Source organism: Phyllostomus discolor, chromosome 10, assembly GCF_004126475.2.
Source record: "Phyllostomus discolor isolate MPI-MPIP mPhyDis1 chromosome 10, mPhyDis1.pri.v3, whole genome shotgun sequence".
Lineage (NCBI taxonomy): Eukaryota > Metazoa > Chordata > Mammalia > Chiroptera > Phyllostomidae > Phyllostomus > Phyllostomus discolor.
The window spans coordinates 44542713-44563666 of NC_040912.2; the positions used below are offsets into that span (position 1 = coordinate 44542713).

General features: G+C 38.3%; 1 protein-coding gene across 2 annotated transcripts in view; it reads right to left on the reverse strand.

Moving 5' to 3' along the window:
• The window catches only part of CCDC146 (coiled-coil domain containing 146), a 128765-nt gene that overhangs the window by 16123 nt on the left and 91688 nt on the right, over positions 1-20954 (reverse strand). For both annotated transcript variants that reach the window (XM_028525813.2, XM_036010720.1), the window contains 8 exons: positions 18243-18419; positions 16244-16317; positions 15061-15288; positions 14027-14213; positions 3830-3925; positions 3038-3208; positions 658-746; positions 401-565 (listed from right to left, as the gene is read on the reverse strand). In XM_028525813.2, coding sequence (XP_028381614.1) covers positions 401-565; positions 658-746; positions 3038-3208; positions 3830-3925; positions 14027-14213; positions 15061-15288; positions 16244-16317; positions 18243-18419 — 1187 coding nt within the window. The remainder of the gene's footprint in view (positions 1-400; positions 566-657; positions 747-3037; positions 3209-3829; positions 3926-14026; positions 14214-15060; positions 15289-16243; positions 16318-18242; positions 18420-20954) is intronic.

Sequence of the window (20954 nt, forward strand, 5' to 3'; positions counted from 1 at the left end):
CTGGGAGTTGAATCTAGAAGCCACCTGTCTTAACCAAGGCACTGCCTCTCACAAGCATATTAGATGCTTCAAGTCTACAGCCAGGTTAATAAATCTACAGCTGGTTAATAAACATTTTGATTGTCTTCTAACTTTAAATGCAAATTGTCAAATTGGTGCTTTTTTTCTAATTAAATAAATGAAAATTAGCATAGCAAACATAGTTATATATTATCAATTTTCATTTACTTAAATAGATGGCTCCCAAAGAGTAGAAGCATAAGGAATCACATTCAGATGAGTAAGGGCTTTTCTAGCTTTGTAAAAGACTATTGTTTTCTCTTTTACAATCTCCACAGTATTTTTTAGTTCAATGAATCAGAAGAGAACACTTCAAAAGTACAATAATGATAACACTTACCTTTCTTGAGTAACTGCACTATTCCTTAAAATTTCCAATTCATTTAATGACATTTTATGTCTTTCTTTTATTTCATTTACTTGCTGATGAGATTTGTGAAGTAAGTTAACAAATTTGTTTCTTTCATTTCGAACAGTGTCATACAGTTTAGCAAACTCTCTGAGTCTGTGAAAAATGCAAGTGTTTTTGAAATTTGTGAAATTAGGATCTGTTTTTCCCTCCACCTAACTAGATAAATTATCATGTAATTCTTTTACCTCCTATGAATTTCACGTTTTTTCTTCTTGTATATCCTGATTTCAAGATCCTTTGCTTTGATATCCTTCACGATGTTGTTATACTTTTGCTAAAATATAAAAACTATGTGTGAAATAATAATTTTAAAAAGTCCACCACCACCAACATATGAATACTCGCAGTCTCACCCCATCTCTTTCCTATCCATTAAGAAAAATCCTTTGTGCAGATCTGGGGAGATTGGGAAATTGCCTTACCAACTGAACTAAATCACACTAGCTAGGACAAAGGGTTAATTAAGGAAGTGGAAGAACGAGATAGGAGGAAAAGAAAAGAGCCTGGCAGGATGGGTTTGAGGAGAAGTTCTGGGAAATTTTGAGGGAGCCAAAAAGGGGCTGGGTGAGTGAGGAGTTTGTGGAATGTAGATGAGGGAAGGGGCTTTGTAATAGGTTTTGGGAAACATTATGAATTGAATCCTCTGTGGTATTTTGTAAGAGACAAGGCATGATTTTAAAGTATCTTTACATATGTTTGTACATTGAGTGTGTTTTCCTACACAATACATCACTATACTGAGATCAGCCATAAGAAGATGTTACAGATTACACATGAATATTGTGTCAGCACTTACAGTTTTAAAATCCTAAGAATATACCAAGTCTAAACACACTATGTTCTTCAAATGTCAAGATGCTAGGTCCTTCACCTAGTGTAAGACATACATTCGAAGATGAAGTATTTGCTGATAGAAACCAGAGAAAATGGTTTTTGTTGGCCTTCTGTTGAGGACTGTGAGAGCAAAACCCATTTGCCACGGGTGATTAAAAAGAAATTAGGCATTAGAGCCACGATTGACATGCAGCAATTCTATGTTGCTCTCAGTGAGAACAGGAGTCAGGAAGAAGCTAATATTATTTAAGTGACTCCAGGTGTGAAGAGTTAAACATATGTAAAAATCGAGTATCATCATCTCCATCTTGGAGGTAATAGCAGCATTGGATTTTTCCTCCACCTTTTGTCTATTTTTAGGATGTAGATGACATGTGAAATAAAAGGATAAGATTGACTGTTGTCTCATGACAATTACAGTTTATTACAGCTAATGTTTAACAGACCAATTCCCCACACTAAGAATACTTAAGAAAAACAGTATCTTTCCTTTCTCAATTTCCCTATTTCAAGAGAAAGAATTGTGTGTTTTTATAAGAATGAGTACATTTAGTAATGAGTTTTGGTTTGGCGCATAAATAATATATGTATCATTTTTGAGATTAATTTAAAAATTGTCTAATTCGTAAAACAGGCCATTGTTCCTCATAACAAGGATCCCACTGCTCTCTCCTTTCCTCATTTTGTTCCTGCTCCTCCTCTTCTCTGCCACATGTTCTCTCAGGTTACCTTCTCTCCTCCTCCTCCCTTCCTCCCCTGCCACCGCCTTTCCTTCATTTACTCTAGGAAACCCAGCTACCCCATGAATTCTACTGGGCCAACCATGCTAAACTTCTATTAGTTTCTCAAATCTCCTGAGGTAGAAAAAAAGAAACAGTGAGGAGTTGGAAGGGTTTGCTGTGGGTTGTGTGGTGTAGGTATTTCCCTCAGTCTTCTTTGCAAAACCTTCATTTAACCTCATAATTTGCTAATGCTTTGATGTGAGTTCTTTCTGGGGGACAAGAATTGCTAGTCTGTGTAAATACTTGCTCAGAATTAGAACAATGGTTGTATTTAGAAACCACCAACATCTGGACCACATGGTAAATTCAGGTTTTCTAATTTAGCAATAAGTTATATCATATTCATTTTTAACAGGGAACCTCCGGATATAATCTTTAAGTGAAATAAATGGTTCTAATATTAGAGTTTTAGCTAGCAGGGCAGGAGGGTTGATTTTGCTATTGGTTTTATTTTTGTTTTGGTTTTGGGATGTTGCACTGGGTCTGCTCTTGTACTTTGTCCAGAGTCCAGGAAAGTTACCAGGGGAAGCAGAAACTAAGGGTATCATAACATTGGTTTAAATGAGGATGGCTTGCTGACGTTGGAGGGACAGCAGTCTAATACTACCTGCTCTTGAGTTGTTCCATGGCAAATCACAGTTGGATGTGAGATACCTGTGGCCTGGGCAGCTGTCTGCCATGTCCACCACATTCTTAATGATTGTCATCTGTTCAAGTCTTCTGCTCACTGTGATTGATCTAGCTCTGTGTCTTTCTAGATTATTGACTACTGCTAATTAAACGATGGGACTAATTTTCAGGGCATGATTGAGTCTTACTTTGGGAAGCTGTATCATCAGCGGAATTTGAAGGAGACTTAACAATTGCAGCTTTCTAATGAACATTGTGTTAAAATGAGGTTACCCTGAGCTCTTGTAGTAATTTGTGAATGCTTACAAAAATGCATTACCTGAGCTTTCAGGAAATCCTTGGATTTTTGCTCCTTCTCATCAATTTTGACTTGAGTCACACGAACAAGGTTGAGTACCATGTCTCGCACGTTTTCTTGCTCCTTTAAAAGCTTGCTTTGTTCCTCAAGTTGTTGCTCTATTAATTTACACTCAACTTCTGATAAAATTTTCTTTTGAAAAACACAATATATTATGATTTATTTCTTTGGAAGAACACAATAAGGTCATTATCTTAGACTATGTTTTTTATTTCCCATGTAGAATTTCTTTTATTAAAACATAAAACTAAGTAATTCTACTTCCTTAGCTCCAATTATTGTTTAATCTTATAAAAGAATGTGCAAATATGATAACATGTTTAACATGATAGAACTTTTTCTTATCAGATTGTATTTTCAAGTAAACTTAAGAAAGACATATAAAAGCATGTTTTAAAATACTTTCACAGTGGCTTAAATAAACAAAATTTGAAAAATTTAAATTAGACATTGGCAAAATAAAACATTTATTGTTTATTTTTGATAATTTTATTTAAATACTTTATTTAAATACTTTTATATTTAAAACATCACATGAACGTGTATAATTTTTAATGGTTCAAACACAATCCTTTCCCCCCCAAATTTAATGTGGGGTTAGAGTGGACTTTGAGATGAAGAAACAGGCCCATGTTAAGCAAGATCAGGCGCTCTTTGCTGATTCTCCTATTGAGGTTTTGTGGAGCACTGTTAAACACCCAACAGCATATCAACAGTTCTTAGATAGAAGCTTAAATGAGAGGTAATATTAACCTGTTGGGTTAAATTCCTCTTAGCAACTTCAACTTCCTTATGGAGCTCTCTCCTCCTCTCAGATAATGTAGAATCATCTTTAGGGATAGCTTCGATCTGGAAATCAAAATGTAAAACGGACATTTATACAAAAAAGAAATCTTCAGAGTCATGTAGTGAACCCCAACATGTTCCTTTTGAAAATGGGAGGCAAATTATGATTCACAATCTTACAGAAACTGCCTATTTTGCTGAATATTCTTTATAAAGTCATTGCAAACTAAAATATAAAGACCTGCCCCAAATCTATAATTCACTAGAGGCAAATATGCTATTTCTTATTCATTTAGAAATAAAATAAATCTTACTAAAATAGCTGCTAACATTTATAGAGCATGAACTATGTGTCAGGCAAAGCTCTAAGTGCTTATATGTATGGTCTTACTTGGTCTTCACAATAACTCCGTGAAGCAGGTAATATTATTATCTCCAATTGTACAGATGAGGAGAATGAGGGACAAAGACATTTAGGTAACTTGCCTCAATGGTGTAGGTGCAAATCCAGGAAGTTAGACTTAGAATCCGTGATCATAACACTGAATTTTACTGCTTCTCTAACTCATCACTCAGCACTTTGGAAACATGTATATGTAAATGAATTTATTAAGCTTATAAAGGTGAATTCATTTATTAAATTCTATAGATTAAAGAAAAACAGGGACTATTTATTAATAACAGTGAGAATAGTTGGCTACTCTTATGTTATAATTTGATGAGTGGCTGGAAAGTTCTCACATGAAAGAAAATCCTCTTAACCTTTTTTGTTGATACCAGAAATTCCACCATTACATTTCTATTGTATTGGCTTGTGCTTCTGTCCTCTGTTAAAGAACTCTGGGGAAAAGGCAACATCTCACTCCATCAGTCTTTGTTGCCTTATTGGGAATGAATTCGTCAGATTCTTCGTGATGGAGAAGAGAGGAGGAGGCACATGGCAGCTGCTGAGGAAATACCACTCAAGGGTATAGGAAGAGTTATTGTGGGGGGCTGACAGCATTCTTTATTAAGGCGTGTTTAGAGTTGGACCCTTATACTGAAAGCACATGACTCCAATCTGATGTAGTTTATCCTCTAACATGAAATCACACACTTCCAGGCACCAGGTTAGGATATTGACTAAAATTTGTCCCAAGAAGGGAACATCATACTGTTTAGTGATTTAAAGATCATCTAACAGGATCCTTCTGAGGTTCATACTACTTTTTAAAACTAGCTAAGGGGTGTCTTTAGACTCCCCAACATCATGAACCTGTGCATCTTTGGTAGCACCTTTTTTATCCCAGACTCTCAAGGACATCCTGTTTTCCAGGGCCCCTCCTGTCCTACAGTGCTAGCTGTTGAGGAGCACACACTGGACTTAGGGGGATAAGGCATTGTCTTGTGAAGTCTATATAACAATATACAGAATTTGTGTTTTTGATTTGCAGATAATTGCTATAGCAGTTCAGAAAAGGGAGAGCACAATGTAGACTTGAATAATCAGGGAGGATTTCATGGAAGAGTTAAGAAATCAGCAAAGAAGAGTTTGATTTCTCCTTCTGGAAAGTGGAGTTAATTCTTCCAGGACAGAACAAGTCCAGTAGGCATCCCGGTGCCTGTCTGGTTCTCTGCCACACGTGCCCAGGAGTGGGCTGCTCCAAATGCTTTGCACCCAAAGGTAGGCATGTCTGTGCATGAACAATAACTGCAACCAGGGATGTTTCTAAAGCTTTTCTTCTTTAATTTTTAAAAATAATTTTCACTGTATTTTTACATTACCATTTAGTCCCCTTATACCTTCCTCCCTGAATTCACCACACTGTTGTCCATGTTCATGAGTCCTTTTTCCTTTTCACTCAATCCCTCCCCTCCATACCCTCCTCCTCCTTAGCTGCTAACATCAATTTTTTTTTATTTTACCCCCACCACTCCCCTCCACTGAGAACACACTCACTAGCTACTCAGTCAACTAAAGGCTCTTGACAAATTTTCCTGATTTCAGGTTTCAAACATTTAGTTATTTCCAATGTTATGAATTACAAATAATACTGCAATGTGTATTCATTTTTGAACTTGGGCTAGCTGCTTCTCTGGCACCTTTCTCAGTTCTCCATAAATATAACCCTCTTGTTTGAGGTAGGAATTAAATATTCTTGCTTTGTGGAAGAGGTAACAGGTGAGCCATCCACAGCAGAGCCTGCTGGTTGCTTAGACAATACCCACCCTCCACTTTGACCTTACTAACAGAACTTCAGTTTTGTTCAGTGCTGCAATGTATCTAGGAGTTCTCAGGTTCCTTTGCAGCTGAAGGCTGACTGTATGAGTCAGGGTAAGCCAATAAAATGTAAGTGAAAGTCTGCTGGATAGAACTCTGGGGAAACTCAGCAACCATATGCTTTTTCTTTCTGCCTTTCCCCCACTTCAATATGATCTACCACCTAAAGGTGAGATGGCCATATGAGCTTAGAGAAAATATATACATGTTAAGGACGACAGATGAAGAAGCTAAGAGGATCCTGGACTTTTCATTATATGAAATTACCTGCTGTGTCTACCTCTGATTATCTAATATTTTTATTATGTAAATAAAATAACCCTCTATGGAGGTAAGCCACTATAATTGAGTTTCTATTACTTCTTGTAGCCAACTTGCAAACTTAATTGATTCTAGTTATATTCCAGCTAGTTATAGCACTGTATATAGCTGTGCTATAATACTGGAGTGACTTGCGATATTTACCTTTATATTTGAGTCCCAAATTGCATATAACAGCAGGTTTTATAAGCTTATTTATTTTAGTTCTTTGGTTTTTATAGAATAGAATTTCATACTTAGAAAAAATTGTGTTTATTGCAACCAAGCAAATAATTTAAAAATACGTCAAATAAGAAATTAAACATCTCTGCATCCCACCTCTACTTCAAATGCTCCTTCTCGAGTCACTGTTAAGTTTTGTGTCTGTTCTTCAGACATTTTCAATGAATGAACAAATATCAGTAGTTTTCACAAAAGAAACTAGACATTATTCTGTTGCTGTAACAATAATGAGAACAGAATTGAGAACAGATGTTTCTCAATTACTTGATATTAGTGAACCTTGGTTTCTTTAAGACTTTGATAATTTTCTGAAATGTCTCAAATGTTCATGAGGTTTGTGGCTTGAATTTCTGGGGCACTTTCTACAATCAAAGGCCATAGGAGAATCAACAACTGGCTCTAGGGTAAAAAAAAAAAAGAAAACCCTGAAAAATAGCCACAGCCTTTACCTTTTATCTCTTTCCTTTTTGGATTGTACACAAGTCAGAAATGTTTATTCAGGATGGGAGTAACTGACCTGACCCACTCCTGTTTTCAAGTAGTGCCAACCACTGAAGGTCAATGGCTGGGATAATTGTAAGTCACAAGGTTGAAAGGGAAGTTAGTCTCTCACTGAGACTGTACTAGGGCAAAAACATAGGTATTTCTTAAAATCAATGATGGAAGAGGATTTCAATACATTTTCATGTCTGTTAGTTTTATGTTGTATGAGTGCTATTTTATGAACTTAATTACTCGAAGTTTCCTAATATAAGTAGCATTTATTTATTAAAATATGAAAAACTTGTGAGCATTTTACTGCAATCTCCTCTTTGGTCAGGGGCTATTCCTTATATATTGGTGTCCAGTTAGATCAACCTATAGTAAGCAAGCTTCATCACCAGAAACAGCATTCAATTACCTTTATAGTATCCCTTTCTTAAAAAGAAGCTGATATGTAAGGACCGCAAGATATTTGAGGAAAGTTTCTAAAAAGAAAGAGGCAAACAACAACAACAACAACAACAACAACAAAAAACCCCCAAAAACCCACATAAATAAAACACTAAAAACAGGAAATGTAATTTGTGAAAATAAGGTCTATATGGAGAAAAGAAAGAAACTATCATTAATATCCCTAGGGAAATAAAAGGAGATATGAAGTAAGATAAGGATACTATAAAAAAGAAATATTCAAGCCCTGGCTGGTGTAGCTCAGTGGATTGAGTGCAGGCTGCGAACCAAAGTGTTGCAGGTTCGATTCCCAGTCAGGCCACATACCTGGGTTGCAGGCCACACCCCCCAGCAACTGCACATTGATGTCTCTCTCTCTCTCACTCTTTCTCCTTCTCTAAAAATAAATAAATAAAATCTAAAAAAAAAGAGAAATATTCAGAGAAGAAATAGCTCCTGGAAATTTAAAATATGGCAACAGAATGAAAGATTACACAGGATTAGAAGGAAAAGTTGAGGAAATCTCCCCTTGTAGCAAGTCCAAAAGACAAAGGAATGGAAAAAGTAAGAAAAAAGACAAGTAAATTAAAAGACTGTTTTAAAAGACCCAACATTTGGATAATAGGAGTCCCAGAAAGAAAGAGTGGATAAAATTAAAGAAACTATTCAAGACAGAGTCTTACAACTGATTCACATACATTTTTGTATACAATAATCCCATTCAGTGTCCAGCACAATGGATAAAAATAGAAGACCCACAAGTAAGAACATCATTGTGAAATTTAAAAATTCTAGAGGAATGTAAAAATTCCTATAAGCTTCTAACATGAAAAATAAAACCAAACTGGCTTTAAACAAAAGATAAAACATTAGAATGACACCTAGTTTCTTAATAGTGACCCCAGAAGTGAAAAGATAATTGATCAATGTTTTCATAATGAGAGAAATGATTTCTAAGCAAAAATTCCATATCCAGCTAAATTACTAATTGTTAGGAACCGCCCTGCCTGGTTTCAGAAACTGTAACCTCTCATGGCTAAGGCTGAGTGGAGAGACCTTGGGACCCCAAGCCTCTAAGGAGACAAAGCTTATCCCTGCCCCCTTTACTTCACCCTGCTTGGCCCTGAGTGGATGACTGGTTAGCCAATGATGGGTGGGTAAAATTCTTCAAAGGAGGGATGGCCTAAGACAGGCATGGTCATGAGAGGGCCCTCAGAGAAGGACTTGGGGGGGCTATAGAAAAAGGGGGTGATGGACACTCACCCCTCGGCTTTGACGTAGCCTGAGTCCTCATTGTGTCTGCAAGAAGTCTCCTAATCTCTTGGCTGCCTTACTTCCCCTGCCTGACTTAGGCCTGAAACAATATCTTAAGCCTAAAACAATGCTGGAAGTGGGTTCAGCCCTGTGCTGGAAAGGCTGGGTTCCTTGGGGGATCAGGCCTAAGAAAGAATGCATAAAATCCTGTGAAACCTACTTTGCTAATACCCTCAATTTAAATGATAAGGGTCCAAGCATGAAGTGAGTTTGTTCCCCAAAGTTTTATGGTCCTTTAACTACCTGACCATGACTAAGAATAAGTCCTCAGAGTTCTTTGAATGTTATCTATTGTTTAATCATTTCTGTCTGACAATGACTGATGAGCTTTATGTATACACCCTGTATTCCCATGCAAATTAAACCCAATAAAAGCCCATTGAGGAACAGGTTCCTGGTTCTTCTCCTTCAAGAGATTGGCCACCTTTCCTCCGCAAGTGATCACACCTTGGTAGACTTATTCTCATCTGGGGAGACCAGGGGGGCCTTGTGGGCAGAGCCCCCCCATAACTAATTTTCTGTAAGTCTAGTGAGAAGTTAAAATCTGACATGCACTTTATGACACACAAGATCTTAAAAAATCACTTTCTGTTTACCTTTTCACAGGAAGTTATTAGAAGGCATGTTCCTCCCACCAGAAGAGAGTAAGTCAAGAGAGAGAAATAGAAGAGGTCCATGGAATAGGTGATCCAGCAAAGAAGGGGTGTGAATGGAGTTACCAAGATGATGGAGTAAGTCTCCTAAGATATGAGAAATGAGATTAGTAACAGATCAGAATGCTGAAAAAGAGAAAAGCACCCCTGATATCCAGGAGCTGACCTAGCACTCACAGTTAGGCCTTGGTGTTCTCCTCTTGAACCCAAAGAATTTCATGGAAAATAACCATCAGACAAGACTATTCTATGATCATAGACAAAAACAAGGCCACACTATATTTTTGTTTTATCCAGACAAAAACATGAACATTATCTAATCCACAAAATATCACAATTCCCATCCCACAGTCTTCCTTTCTAATTACAGCTTTAGCCTCAATCTAGTCTTTCTCTTTTTAGCTAAGATTTATTTATTAAGATACTCAACCACAGAATTATTCTCACTTTCTGACAATGTCGAAATCCCAGACAAAGCCTTCTTTTCTTAAACCATCCCCCAAATCCTGTAAGTCCTTTCTAATACCCTCTACTGAGATGCCCTGCTATATCCCATGTTGTGTGTTCTCCCTTGCTGCAATGAATAATAAATTCAGTTCATTCTACTACAGATGTGTTCCTAGTGGTCTTTGGTTACAGGTCATTAACATGTCTCAGAAGTGATTACTTCAAAGTGAAATGAATAGACTACCAAAAAGATTTTAACCTATTAAGAGGAAATTTTTACTGTTAGAGAAGTGTTTGGTTTTGAACTACGGATAAGTATACAGAAAACCACAAATTAAAAATAAACAGGTTATTTATAAATTTATTTCTTACAAAATTTTGTAAGGAAGGAGAAAATAATTGTCTAATATTATATGACTCAGGTGTGAATAGCCTTTACATATTCATAATAATGTAAACATCAAATTTTGAACTAGCCAAGTGATGATATGAGTCCATTCAGTGTATGGAGGGATAAGATGCATGCGTTGAGCAGAATTATAGAGAAAGCTTAATCCTCATCTTTTATAGTTAGAAGTAAACAAGCAAAAAATCAAGAAGTAGCATATAAGCATATTACTTAGAGTATGAAGGTATACAATAAGAGTCAGCTAAAGGAATAGGGCTTGATTAGGAATAGGAAATACACAGAGTATGTGCTATTATCTACCTTTCCATACTAGAGGAAGATATCACTAATCAACCATAGGGCTGATAAGCTAGTGCTTATCAACATGGTGCTTTGCAACATGGTTACTACAAGGAGCTACCATCTATGAATAGAACTGGTACTTGAGATGAAAACTATTTGCCTTCCTTTGACTATATGATCTTTAGGATTATTCTCAGTTCTTTCATTCTATGATTATGTAATATAAGGAACGCTAACTTTCTTGAGTAGATGAGTGACACATGAAAGTGCCACTCAAGGAGGTTAATTAGGTAGCAATATGGGAGATTGATTGAATGTGGAAGGAAGAGAACCAGGGGAGAAGAACAGCTGGTGGGCAGCTGCAGTCGTTCAGACGATGCAGCATGGGTACTGGGAGATACTTTCGAGATTGATCAAAAGGCCCTGATAGCACAGTCATCTCCATAGGAATGAAATAGCCATATTTATAGTCTTATCCTAACTATAAGTTTTTTTTAGCCTTAGAAAAAGTTCGTATATAAAAAGAAAGGAAAGCATTTACTTCTTGGTACCATCTTCTTGGTACTCCACAGTTTCACATTTGTAATCACATTTGTTCTTTGCAATATTCCCAGCTGAAAAGTTTGGAAATGCCTAACATCAGAAGGAGTTCAGTGGATCTAGGAATTAAACCTGACTCTGCCAAGACTCGCTGCTGGTATTCTCTGGAATAGTATGTTGACACAATTGCCTTGAACACTGCAAATGGGTCAGGAAGAGAGAAAAGTGCAGATCACTTCTGAATGAGAACAAAGAAAGATAAAACTGCTAGAAAACTACAAACAAAGGAAAATTGTGCTGTTGGGAAAGTCAGTCTTCTGTGTGCAGTCTTTCCACCCCCACTTGGCTCGTAAAAATGGGCTTCGGGCCTGGAGCACTTCCTTACCAAGAGATCAAATCCACACACCTGTGCCTCCCGTGGAACTATCTTGCTGTTTCAGGCAAAATGTCTTCCTTTGTTCTGCTTAAGCCTGTATGTGCATGGCCCTCAGGCTCACCCCAGCTTTCAGTATTCTGGACTCCAGAAGAGAAGGATCAGGGTTCCTTCCACTGCAGCCTGACATGAGAAAGCATAGGCCAATCACACTGAACTGGTTGTCAGGAGGGGCCTGCAAGTCAGGGACCAAAGTCTACTACTGAAATTGATCTTGCTCTGTCTCTTTTCTATGTAAGTAAAGTGTTGTTCCATCTAGTGCTTGGCTGTCTTGTTTTCCTTGGGGGCTCTGATACCAAGATACAGTGGGCCTCCTTTCCTGGGATTGGTAAGTGGTACATGGTATTTTGCTTTCTTGGTATTGATAACCTGCACAGTACTCTACTAGCATGTACCACATGGAAGGTGCCATATTTACTTTGTTAGAAGCTGTTTTGTTATGTTTAGATAGAGAATAACATTAAAGACTTAGAATATTCCAATCCCTAAAACACAATGGTGAATATCAGAGCAAAACCCACAGAGTCACTGAGGGGAATATGTTGAAGTGTAGATATGGGGTTTCATTTCTCTTCAGTACCAAATGGAAGTCACAGAGGCATGATTAAATGCAGAGGTGTACTGCAATGTATAATATTATTACATGAGGATATGATGTCTTTGATTAAGAAATCCTTCACATTCCAATTTGTCATGCTAACCCACATAGTCATTAAAAGCTGCTAGCCCTGGCTGGTGTGGCCTAGTGGATTGAGCGTCGGCTTGTGAACAAAAAGGTCACTGGTTTGATTCCCAGTCAGGGCACATGCCTGGGTTGCGGGCCAGGTCCCCAGTTGGGGGTATGAGAGATGCAACCAATCAATGTTTCTCTCTCACATTGATGTTTCTTTCCTTTTCTTTCTCCCTCCCTTCCTCTCTTTCTAAAATAAATAAATAATATAACATTTTAAAAAAGAATCAATCAACCTGCTAGAACTGTGGTTATAATGTTAGAAGTATACGAGAAACAGAAATAACTATTCTATTTGTTTTTCAAAAGTGTAAAAACCACATCTCTCCTTACTAAGATAGAAAAGTAGAGTCTATGAGAGCCATCAGCAAGGCCAAGACCTAGTCATTTGTAATAATCATAACCCTAACCAATTATTTTCACACCTTCCTAAAGGTTGGTTTTTCAGCAGGGATGGGCTAGGTTATGCCATAGAAATAAACAACCCCCAGACATCATGGCTCAAAACCAAGACAGCTTATTTCTTGCTCTGGCAATGCCTGTAGCCAATCAAGACAATTTCCTGAGACTACTGTTAGCTCAGCATTCCTGGCTGCCTCCATTTTGCAACACTTCCACATCACCATGTACTTTCATAAGTGCCACGGAAAGTGGAAAATGAGCTAGAGGGTCTCACACTGGCAATTAGATGTCCCAGGCTGGAAGTGACATGTGTCACCTCTGCCCATGGTCCATCAGCCATAACTAGTCATTTGATCCTGCTCAACTTCAAAGGGTGCAAGGAACTATAAGCTTCCTACGTGTGTAAAAGGAGAGGAGCCCTAGGTTTAGGTTAGGGTCAGAAGTGTCTACCACAGTTGGAAACTTTTGCTTACATTTCTGAGGTCATGAATCTCCGTAAGTCAAGGAGCATGACAATACTCAAGAGAATGAATATGGCTTCTATATACCCCACTGCTTTGTTTTGGAGATTGACGATCTCTCTCTCATTTTGTTTTTTAACCAAAGGAAGCACAGGACAAGGTCCAACACAAGGATGAAGCCTTTCAGCAGTGCTTAGCCAATTAGCACAGGTAGTACCACCTGAGAGAGGAGAGAATCAGACGCAACAGAAACAAAACCACTCACTTGGGAGCACAGAGTAACATCTGTCTTGGTCATTCTCTAACTGGAGTGCTCTCTGATACTGCACAGAATTAGCCTGGTAGCCTAAACACTGGATTTCTGTTGTTGGAGGTGCAGGCCAACTGACCAGTCACATTGACATGATTTGATCTAGTCCTTGACTGTGATAGTCTACAGTGACACCATGCTGGACCTCTTTCAACTGGTAAAGATGGTGGTTTACTTGGTCTTACCCTGTAGTGACTAGATGGCCCACTGCTTCCCCCCACTAGGCTGAAGACAGATCCAAATAAGATATTTCTGTAGTCTTGGGATAGCAAACAGAGATGGAAAAGCACTATAGGACTGGAGACTGTATTATAGGTTTGATGCATTTTAAAATGACCTTTTCTCTGTTCTTTCTCTTTTCCTCTTCTTTTTCTATTGATAATAAAAACAACTTCTTAAAATATTTTTACTTCAAAAAGACAGCACTGAATAGTGTGTAGCACCCACCTCTAATAGAAGCCTTTGATGCAGTGCTTGAGTTTGAGTTAGGGCATCCCAGGACACTTTCAAGAGTAGCTCCATCTTTTTCAAATTTCGAACATCTCGTTCTTTCTCTCTTTGCTTCCGAGAAAGTTCCTCGTGGTAGTTCTGTTTGTCGATAACACAGTTTCGTAAATTGAGATCCAAGATCCCTCTGTTTGGTAAAGATACAAAATGAAAGTGGTTAGTCATCAGCTGCCCTTCATGTCTTTAAAGACAGGATGCTCAGCATATATGCAGAAAACTATTCTTGTGTTAGAATCAAGTTGTGTATAATGCCCAAAGCAACTTTGCTTGCAAGTTGGTATCTTTTAATGCCACAGTTTATAAAAACCCCAAATGGTATTGGCAGATTGGCAGAGTCAGAGCTCACAATTTCCCTGAAATTTTACTTAAAATTAGGAAGTAACACTCTCTCAGGAAACCATATCACTAAATTGCTCCCCTTTGGAAAAAAACATAATTACCTCAGAAATACCATTCATTTGTAGAAAAAAGTTCCTCAACCATAGTATTCTTCAGTGATATAATTTTCTGGAGGCATATTTCAGGAACTTAAAAAATATAACAGATAGTGTCCTTAAGATTTGGTCACAGGAAATTGAGGAAAACAATGAATAAAGGTTGGAAAAAATACTTCTAAATGCTTTATTTAATATATGTTTTATTAATGTCAAAATTGATTTAAAATTCTATAAAAATGTTTAGTGAAAAATTCTATAAAAGACAAATCTGTTTGAGATTATGTTTTGAATCCTCATATACAGGGTCTGGCAGAAGTAATGCCTGCTTGAGTGTGGCTGGTAGGGTAATAATATGGGTGTAATAATTTATAGTTTTAATTTTAACATTTCACCTAAGCTGTCATATCGTATGCTTGAGTGATATTGTTATGTTACAGAAGTGCATGCTTATGATTTTGTCATAAAAAGGGGTATTATTTGTGCCAGACCCTGTATAAAGTGAAAAAAATTTAGATGACAGACAAACACATAACTAACTTTTCAGTTAGTGAAGTTGCTTCATTCTCTCTGGTTAATTCCAACAGCTTGAACAGTTGGTTATATTCTCGTTCTTTGACTTCAAGTAAGGCTCGTTTGCTTTCAACTTCTTTTATCACATCTTCCTTCTCTTCCATTATAGCATTAATTTTGGTTTCGACTTTCTTTAGGGAGTCATTTATTTCTTTGAGTTCACAATCCAAGACAACTTTTTTCTTTTCCATTTCTCTGTAAGGGATACATACATACATACATATATATGTGTGTACCAATAGATACATACATACACATGCACACACACACACACATACATTTGCCTTATTTTGAGCCCATGTTGTCTTGACCTATTTTTACTTCCTCACCAGGCAACAGAAGAGCTTGTCATAAATTCAGTGATCTCAGAAGTTGAGTGAAGACCACTGAGAAGTGGGGCCAGAGGGTATCTCCACTGAGAGCCACTGAGGGCAGAGATTTGTCCAGCCCACCCTTTCTTCCCAGATCCTGGGGTTCTAGCCTCATTCTGACCTGAAGTGACCTGAATTTATCAACTTTGGTGCTGGTGGGCTTGTCTTGTAGAAGCACTACTAATGCCTACTTTTTGCATTCTTCTTTTGAGATCAGTTACCAGAGCAATCATATTATTTCTCCAGAATTTTTGTGTCTTCGCTTATCTTTATCTTTTTTAGTTCCTCTAAATCCTGAGAATTTCCTCAGTGATTTCTGCCTCCAGATCTATCCTGAATGCTGCATGTATGGGTGTGTGGGGGAGGGTGGAGCTTACACATGTGAGTAGGTGGCAAAGAGTTCCTATTATTTGGGCTTCAGGATTCTGGCTGGTGGACATACTTCCAAACCATGAAATTCTACACAGTTCAAATAATTTATCCCTTGAATACCTCTGTTAAAGACAATTGGACTTCTCCATAAAGATGTGATTTATAAATTGGAAAAAGAATATTGTCCCAAAATTAAGACATAAATGAGTGTTATAAATGAGAGTAATATGCTGCACTTCTTTATTTTTTAATGAATTTATATATACAGAAACAAATGAAAATATTTCTGAAATTATAACAGTAATCTGATGTGGTCAATGGTTAATATTCTTGTTTTAGTGTGTACACAAAACTTGGGGGAAGAGTATGCAGGGAAGGATTAAAAATAAAGAAGTATTAAATCATACACTTTTTTGCGTGTTGTTTTTTCTATCTCTTTTCCAATTTGCACAGGAAGGGATTGATGGTGAACCACTTCATCCTAGTAAAGAAATAGAACCGTGTTAAATTATGTAGTCTTGGGCCAGAAGCAGTTAAGATAACCAAGTTAAACAGGAGAGAAGAAGGAACTACTATATGTAGAACTCTATCTGTTCTGTTCTTTGCAGAGTGCTTTACTTATTCTTATCCTCACAGTGACTTTACACTCTAGTTATGGTTGCTACCATTTCAAAGAGGAGGTAACTGAGTCAAAGAAATACAGCTGGTGGTTGGCCCAGATTCCCTTTATGGAGGTATACCCGTCCATCAGAGGTTGCAGGACTCAGCCTCTCACAGTTCATGCTTGTTGTCTTCTCAATAGCTGAGCAGAGTTGACTTGTTGGGGCAGAGGGGGTGGAAGGAGGTGGGAAATGGGCTGTTAAATCACTAACTGATGTGGTGATGTCATAGCCCATCCCCCCGCCTCCAGGTGGAACAACGTCTGTGGTGCAATTCATGGTCAAGAATTAACTCCCAGCCCTGGCTGGTGTAGCTCAGTGGATTGAGCGCGGGCTGTGAACCAAAGCATTGCAGGTTCGATTCCCAGTCAGGGCACATGCCTGGGTTGCAGGCCACGGCCTCCAGCAACTGCACATTGATGTCTCTCTCTCACTCTCCCCTCTAAAAATAAACAAATAAAATCTTTAAAAAATTCTTTAAAAAAAAGAATTAACTTCCCATGGGATTGGGTTGATATTAAGTTTCTCCTGAAACCATATTTTGGCCCAGTTTCTCTCCCAGCTCTATTCTGTTTCCCTTACTCCCTTATCAGGGAGTAAGCTCCTTAAAGGCCTCCCTCCATGAATGCTTGTCTTAAGCTCTGCTTCTAGGGAACCCTGCCTAAGACTCATGCTCAGAGAACCTAAGTAATTTTCCCAAGGTCACACAGCTAGCAAGTGTCAAGGCCAAGATTAGAAGCTAATTTTGCCTAACACCACTTTCCACTATGCTCTGTAGGTTCATAGAAGTTTCAGTTTTAGCCTCAAGAGTCTCGTGTACATGGCATGGTTACAGTAGGGACTGTTCCTGCATGAGGATCACAGTGGACTTTGGAGCCTGCGGTAAAACATGCATGGAGGTTGAACATACTACTGCCATGTGTGCATTTCTCTCTGGGATCTTGCTCAGTCCTGAAGCAGATCCAAGTTTCACGGGGCTGAAACATGTACAATTTGGGGGGGAGGTGGCTCTTTAAGAAAAAGAGTGGAAAATTACAAATGCTGAATTAGTTACAGGGCTTTGGAAGAGGTTCATGCAAGTGAGGGCCCTGTAGCTTTAACTTCACTGGGTTCCTAATAAATCTATCACTGTTCAGTTCCCAAGTTCCAGGTAGCAGCTGGGTACATCTTGGCCAAATGCTCCAAGACTCATAAGGAAAAAGAAGTCAAAGTGTATCATAATTGTCCTGTGAGCCAAAGAGTGTCAGATGTTATTTTAAAAATAACCCTAGGTTATTTAAATTTTTGAGAGTTATTACACATTTTTCAAAGTAAAAGGAATTTAAACGATCTCCTAAAACATGAATACAGGCCCCTTGTCATTTGCATGGTGAAAGGGAAGTAGAGTGGAATCAAACAGACAAGAATAAGGTGATGAAAATATACATAAGAGGTTAGGAAATTTGGGTCCTGTTCACGGAAGAGATTGTGTTTGTAACACACATTTCTAACATTGAAATATGCTTGGTGGAGTCTAGAGAGGCCTTCCCTTGGGTTGGGCCTCTAAATTAAAATGATACCTCTAAAGACTTTTGTGAATTCCTAGAGTCCTGGTTGAATTTGATAGGCTCACTCACAATGCTGAACATTTCAGTTTGTGTGATGATGCTCCTCTTTGTCAAATCTATGCAGTCAAACTTGATACTCATGAATTTTTATGTCAGCGCAGGCACAATGTCTGACTATGAAGGAACTATAAGTAGCATACCTTTAGGTTGACCTGATATTCCAACAATTCTTCTAGTTCCTTCTGCTCCTTTAGTAATTGCTTCTGCTTAGATGTGAAATCTTCCCGTAAATTTTTAATTTCTAATTTCTTCTGCATTATTTCTTTACGTAATTCTTCAGTGCTTTCTTTCAATATTCTCATCTTCTTCTCCATCTCCTTTAAAAGTTATGAAAATGATCAGGTTATTTAGAGTCTGAACAAACATTTGTCTATTTAAATATCAACTTAAAAACAATTTTACTTACTGCTTTGATTATATTTGTTCTGAGCTTCATGAATGATTTCTTACCAGGTTAAATACAAAATACGATTTCTGACATTTTTCAGTAAAGGCATCAAAACTGTACTGCATATATTAAACATTTTACATTAGATTCATACTCTTTATTTTTAAATATATTTTATTGATTATGCTATTACAGTTGTGCCATTTTCCTCCCTTCGCTCACCTCCACCTTGCATACCTGCTCCCACCCACATTCCCCCCCTTTAGTTCATGTCCATGTGTCATACATATAAGTTCTTTAGCTTCTACATTTCCCATACTATTCTTAGCCCTCTCCCTACTTTCTACCCACCATCTATGCTACTTATTCTCTGTACCTTTTCCCCCTCTCCTCCTCCCACACCCCTGTTGATAACCCACCATGTGATCTCCATTTCTGTAGTTCTGTTCCTCTTGTAGTTGTTTGCTTAGTTTGTTTTTGTTTTTGTTTTAGGTGTGCTTGTTAATAATTGTGAGTTTGCTGTCATTTTACTGTACATGTTTTTTTATCTTCTTTTTCTTAGATAAATCCCTTTAACATTTCATATAATAAGGGCTGGGTGATGATGGACTCCTTTAACTTGACCTTATCTGAGAAGCACTTCATCTGCCCTTCCATTCTAAATGAAAGCTTTGCTGGATAGAACAATCTTGGATGTAGGTCCTTGCCTTTCATGACTTGGAATACATCTTTCCATCCCCTTCTTTCCTGCAAGGTTTCTTTTGAGAAATCAGCTCATAATCTCATGGGAACTCCCTTGTAGGTAACTGCCTCCTTATCTCTTGCTGCCTCTAGGATTATCTCCATCATTTTAATCTTGGCTAATGTAATTATGACATGCCTTGGTGCATTCCTCCTTGGGTCCAACTTCTTTGGGATTCTCTGAGCTTCCTAGACTTCCTGGAAGTCTTTTTCCCTTGCCAGATTGGGGAAGCTTCCCTTCATTATTTGTTCAGATAAGATTTGCACTTGTTGCTCTTCCTCTTCCCCTTCTGGTACCCCTATAATTCAGATGTTGGAACATTTAAAGATGTCCTGGAGGTTCCTAAGCCTCTTCTCATTTTTTGAATTCTCATTTATTCATTCTTTACTGATTGGATGTTTTTTCCTTCTGGTCCACACCATTGATTTGAGTCCCAGTTTCCTTCCCATCACTATTGGTTCCTTGTACATTTTCCTGTATTTGACTTAGCATAGCCTTCATTTTTTCATCTAATGTGTGACCAAATTCAACCAATTCTGTGAGCATCCTGATCACCAGTGCTTTGAACTGTGCATCTGATAGGTTGGCTACCTCTTCGTCGCTTAGTTGTATTTTTTTCTGGAGCTTTGATTTGTTCTTTCATTTGGGCGATTTTTTTTTTTGTCTTGACATGCCTGTTTTGTAGTGAGGGGTGGAGCCTTCGGTGTTCACCTGGGCGGGGTAACCCATGTTGCTGGGTTGTGATGCTGTATGTGGGAAAGGGGTCTGAGAGGGAACAATGGTGCTTGCTTTGCTCTCTGCCGGATTTCAGTCACTTCCGCCCCCTTCCCACAAGCAAATTGAGCCCTTCTGGTGCTGATTCCCATTGGGTGGGTTTGTGTACATTCTAAGACCCTTTGGGTCTCTCCAACAAACTCTCCTGTGAAGCTGAGAATTTCTCCTAATGGCACCTCAACCCCCACAGATGTTTTCAATCAGTGTTTTGAGGCTTTATTTCCCCGTGCTGGGACCCTGGATTTGCGGTTTGTCCTGCTCCCCAGTTTTGTCTGGTTTATCTGCATGCAAATATGGGACCTGCTGCTCCACCAGCCACTGTCTTGCTCACGCTGGTCTGCCAGCCACTGTTTTGCTGCGAGTCCTCTCTGCCCCGGCTGCCCTACTCTGCCCTTCCTACCATTCTGGATGAATGAGTCTTCTTTAACTCCTTGGTTGTCGAACTTCCATACAGTTTAATTTTCTGTCAGTTCTGGTTGTTTTTTGTTTTTAAATTGTTGTTGTCCTTCTTTTGGTTGTACAAGGAGGCACAGTGTGTCTACCTACTCCTCCACCTTGGCCAGAAGTCCATACTCTTTTTTTTTTAATTTTATTTTAATCATTGTTCAAGTACAATTTTCTCTCATTTACTCCCATTCCAGCCCACCCACCCAACCATCCCCTCTTCCCCCCCATTACCCCCCAACCCTAATTTTTGTCCATGTGTCCTCCAAATATGTTCCTGTAAACCTTACCCATTCCCCCCTGAAATTCCCTCTTCTCTCCCTTCTGGTCACCGTCAGCCTGTCCCCTATTTCAGTGTCTTTGCTTATATTTTCCTTGTTTCTTTGTTTTGTTGTTTAGGTTCCTGTTAAAGGTGATATCATGTGGTATTTGTCTTTCACTGACTGGCTTGTTTCACTAAACATAATGCTTTCCAGCTCCATCCATGCTGTTGCAAAGGGTAGG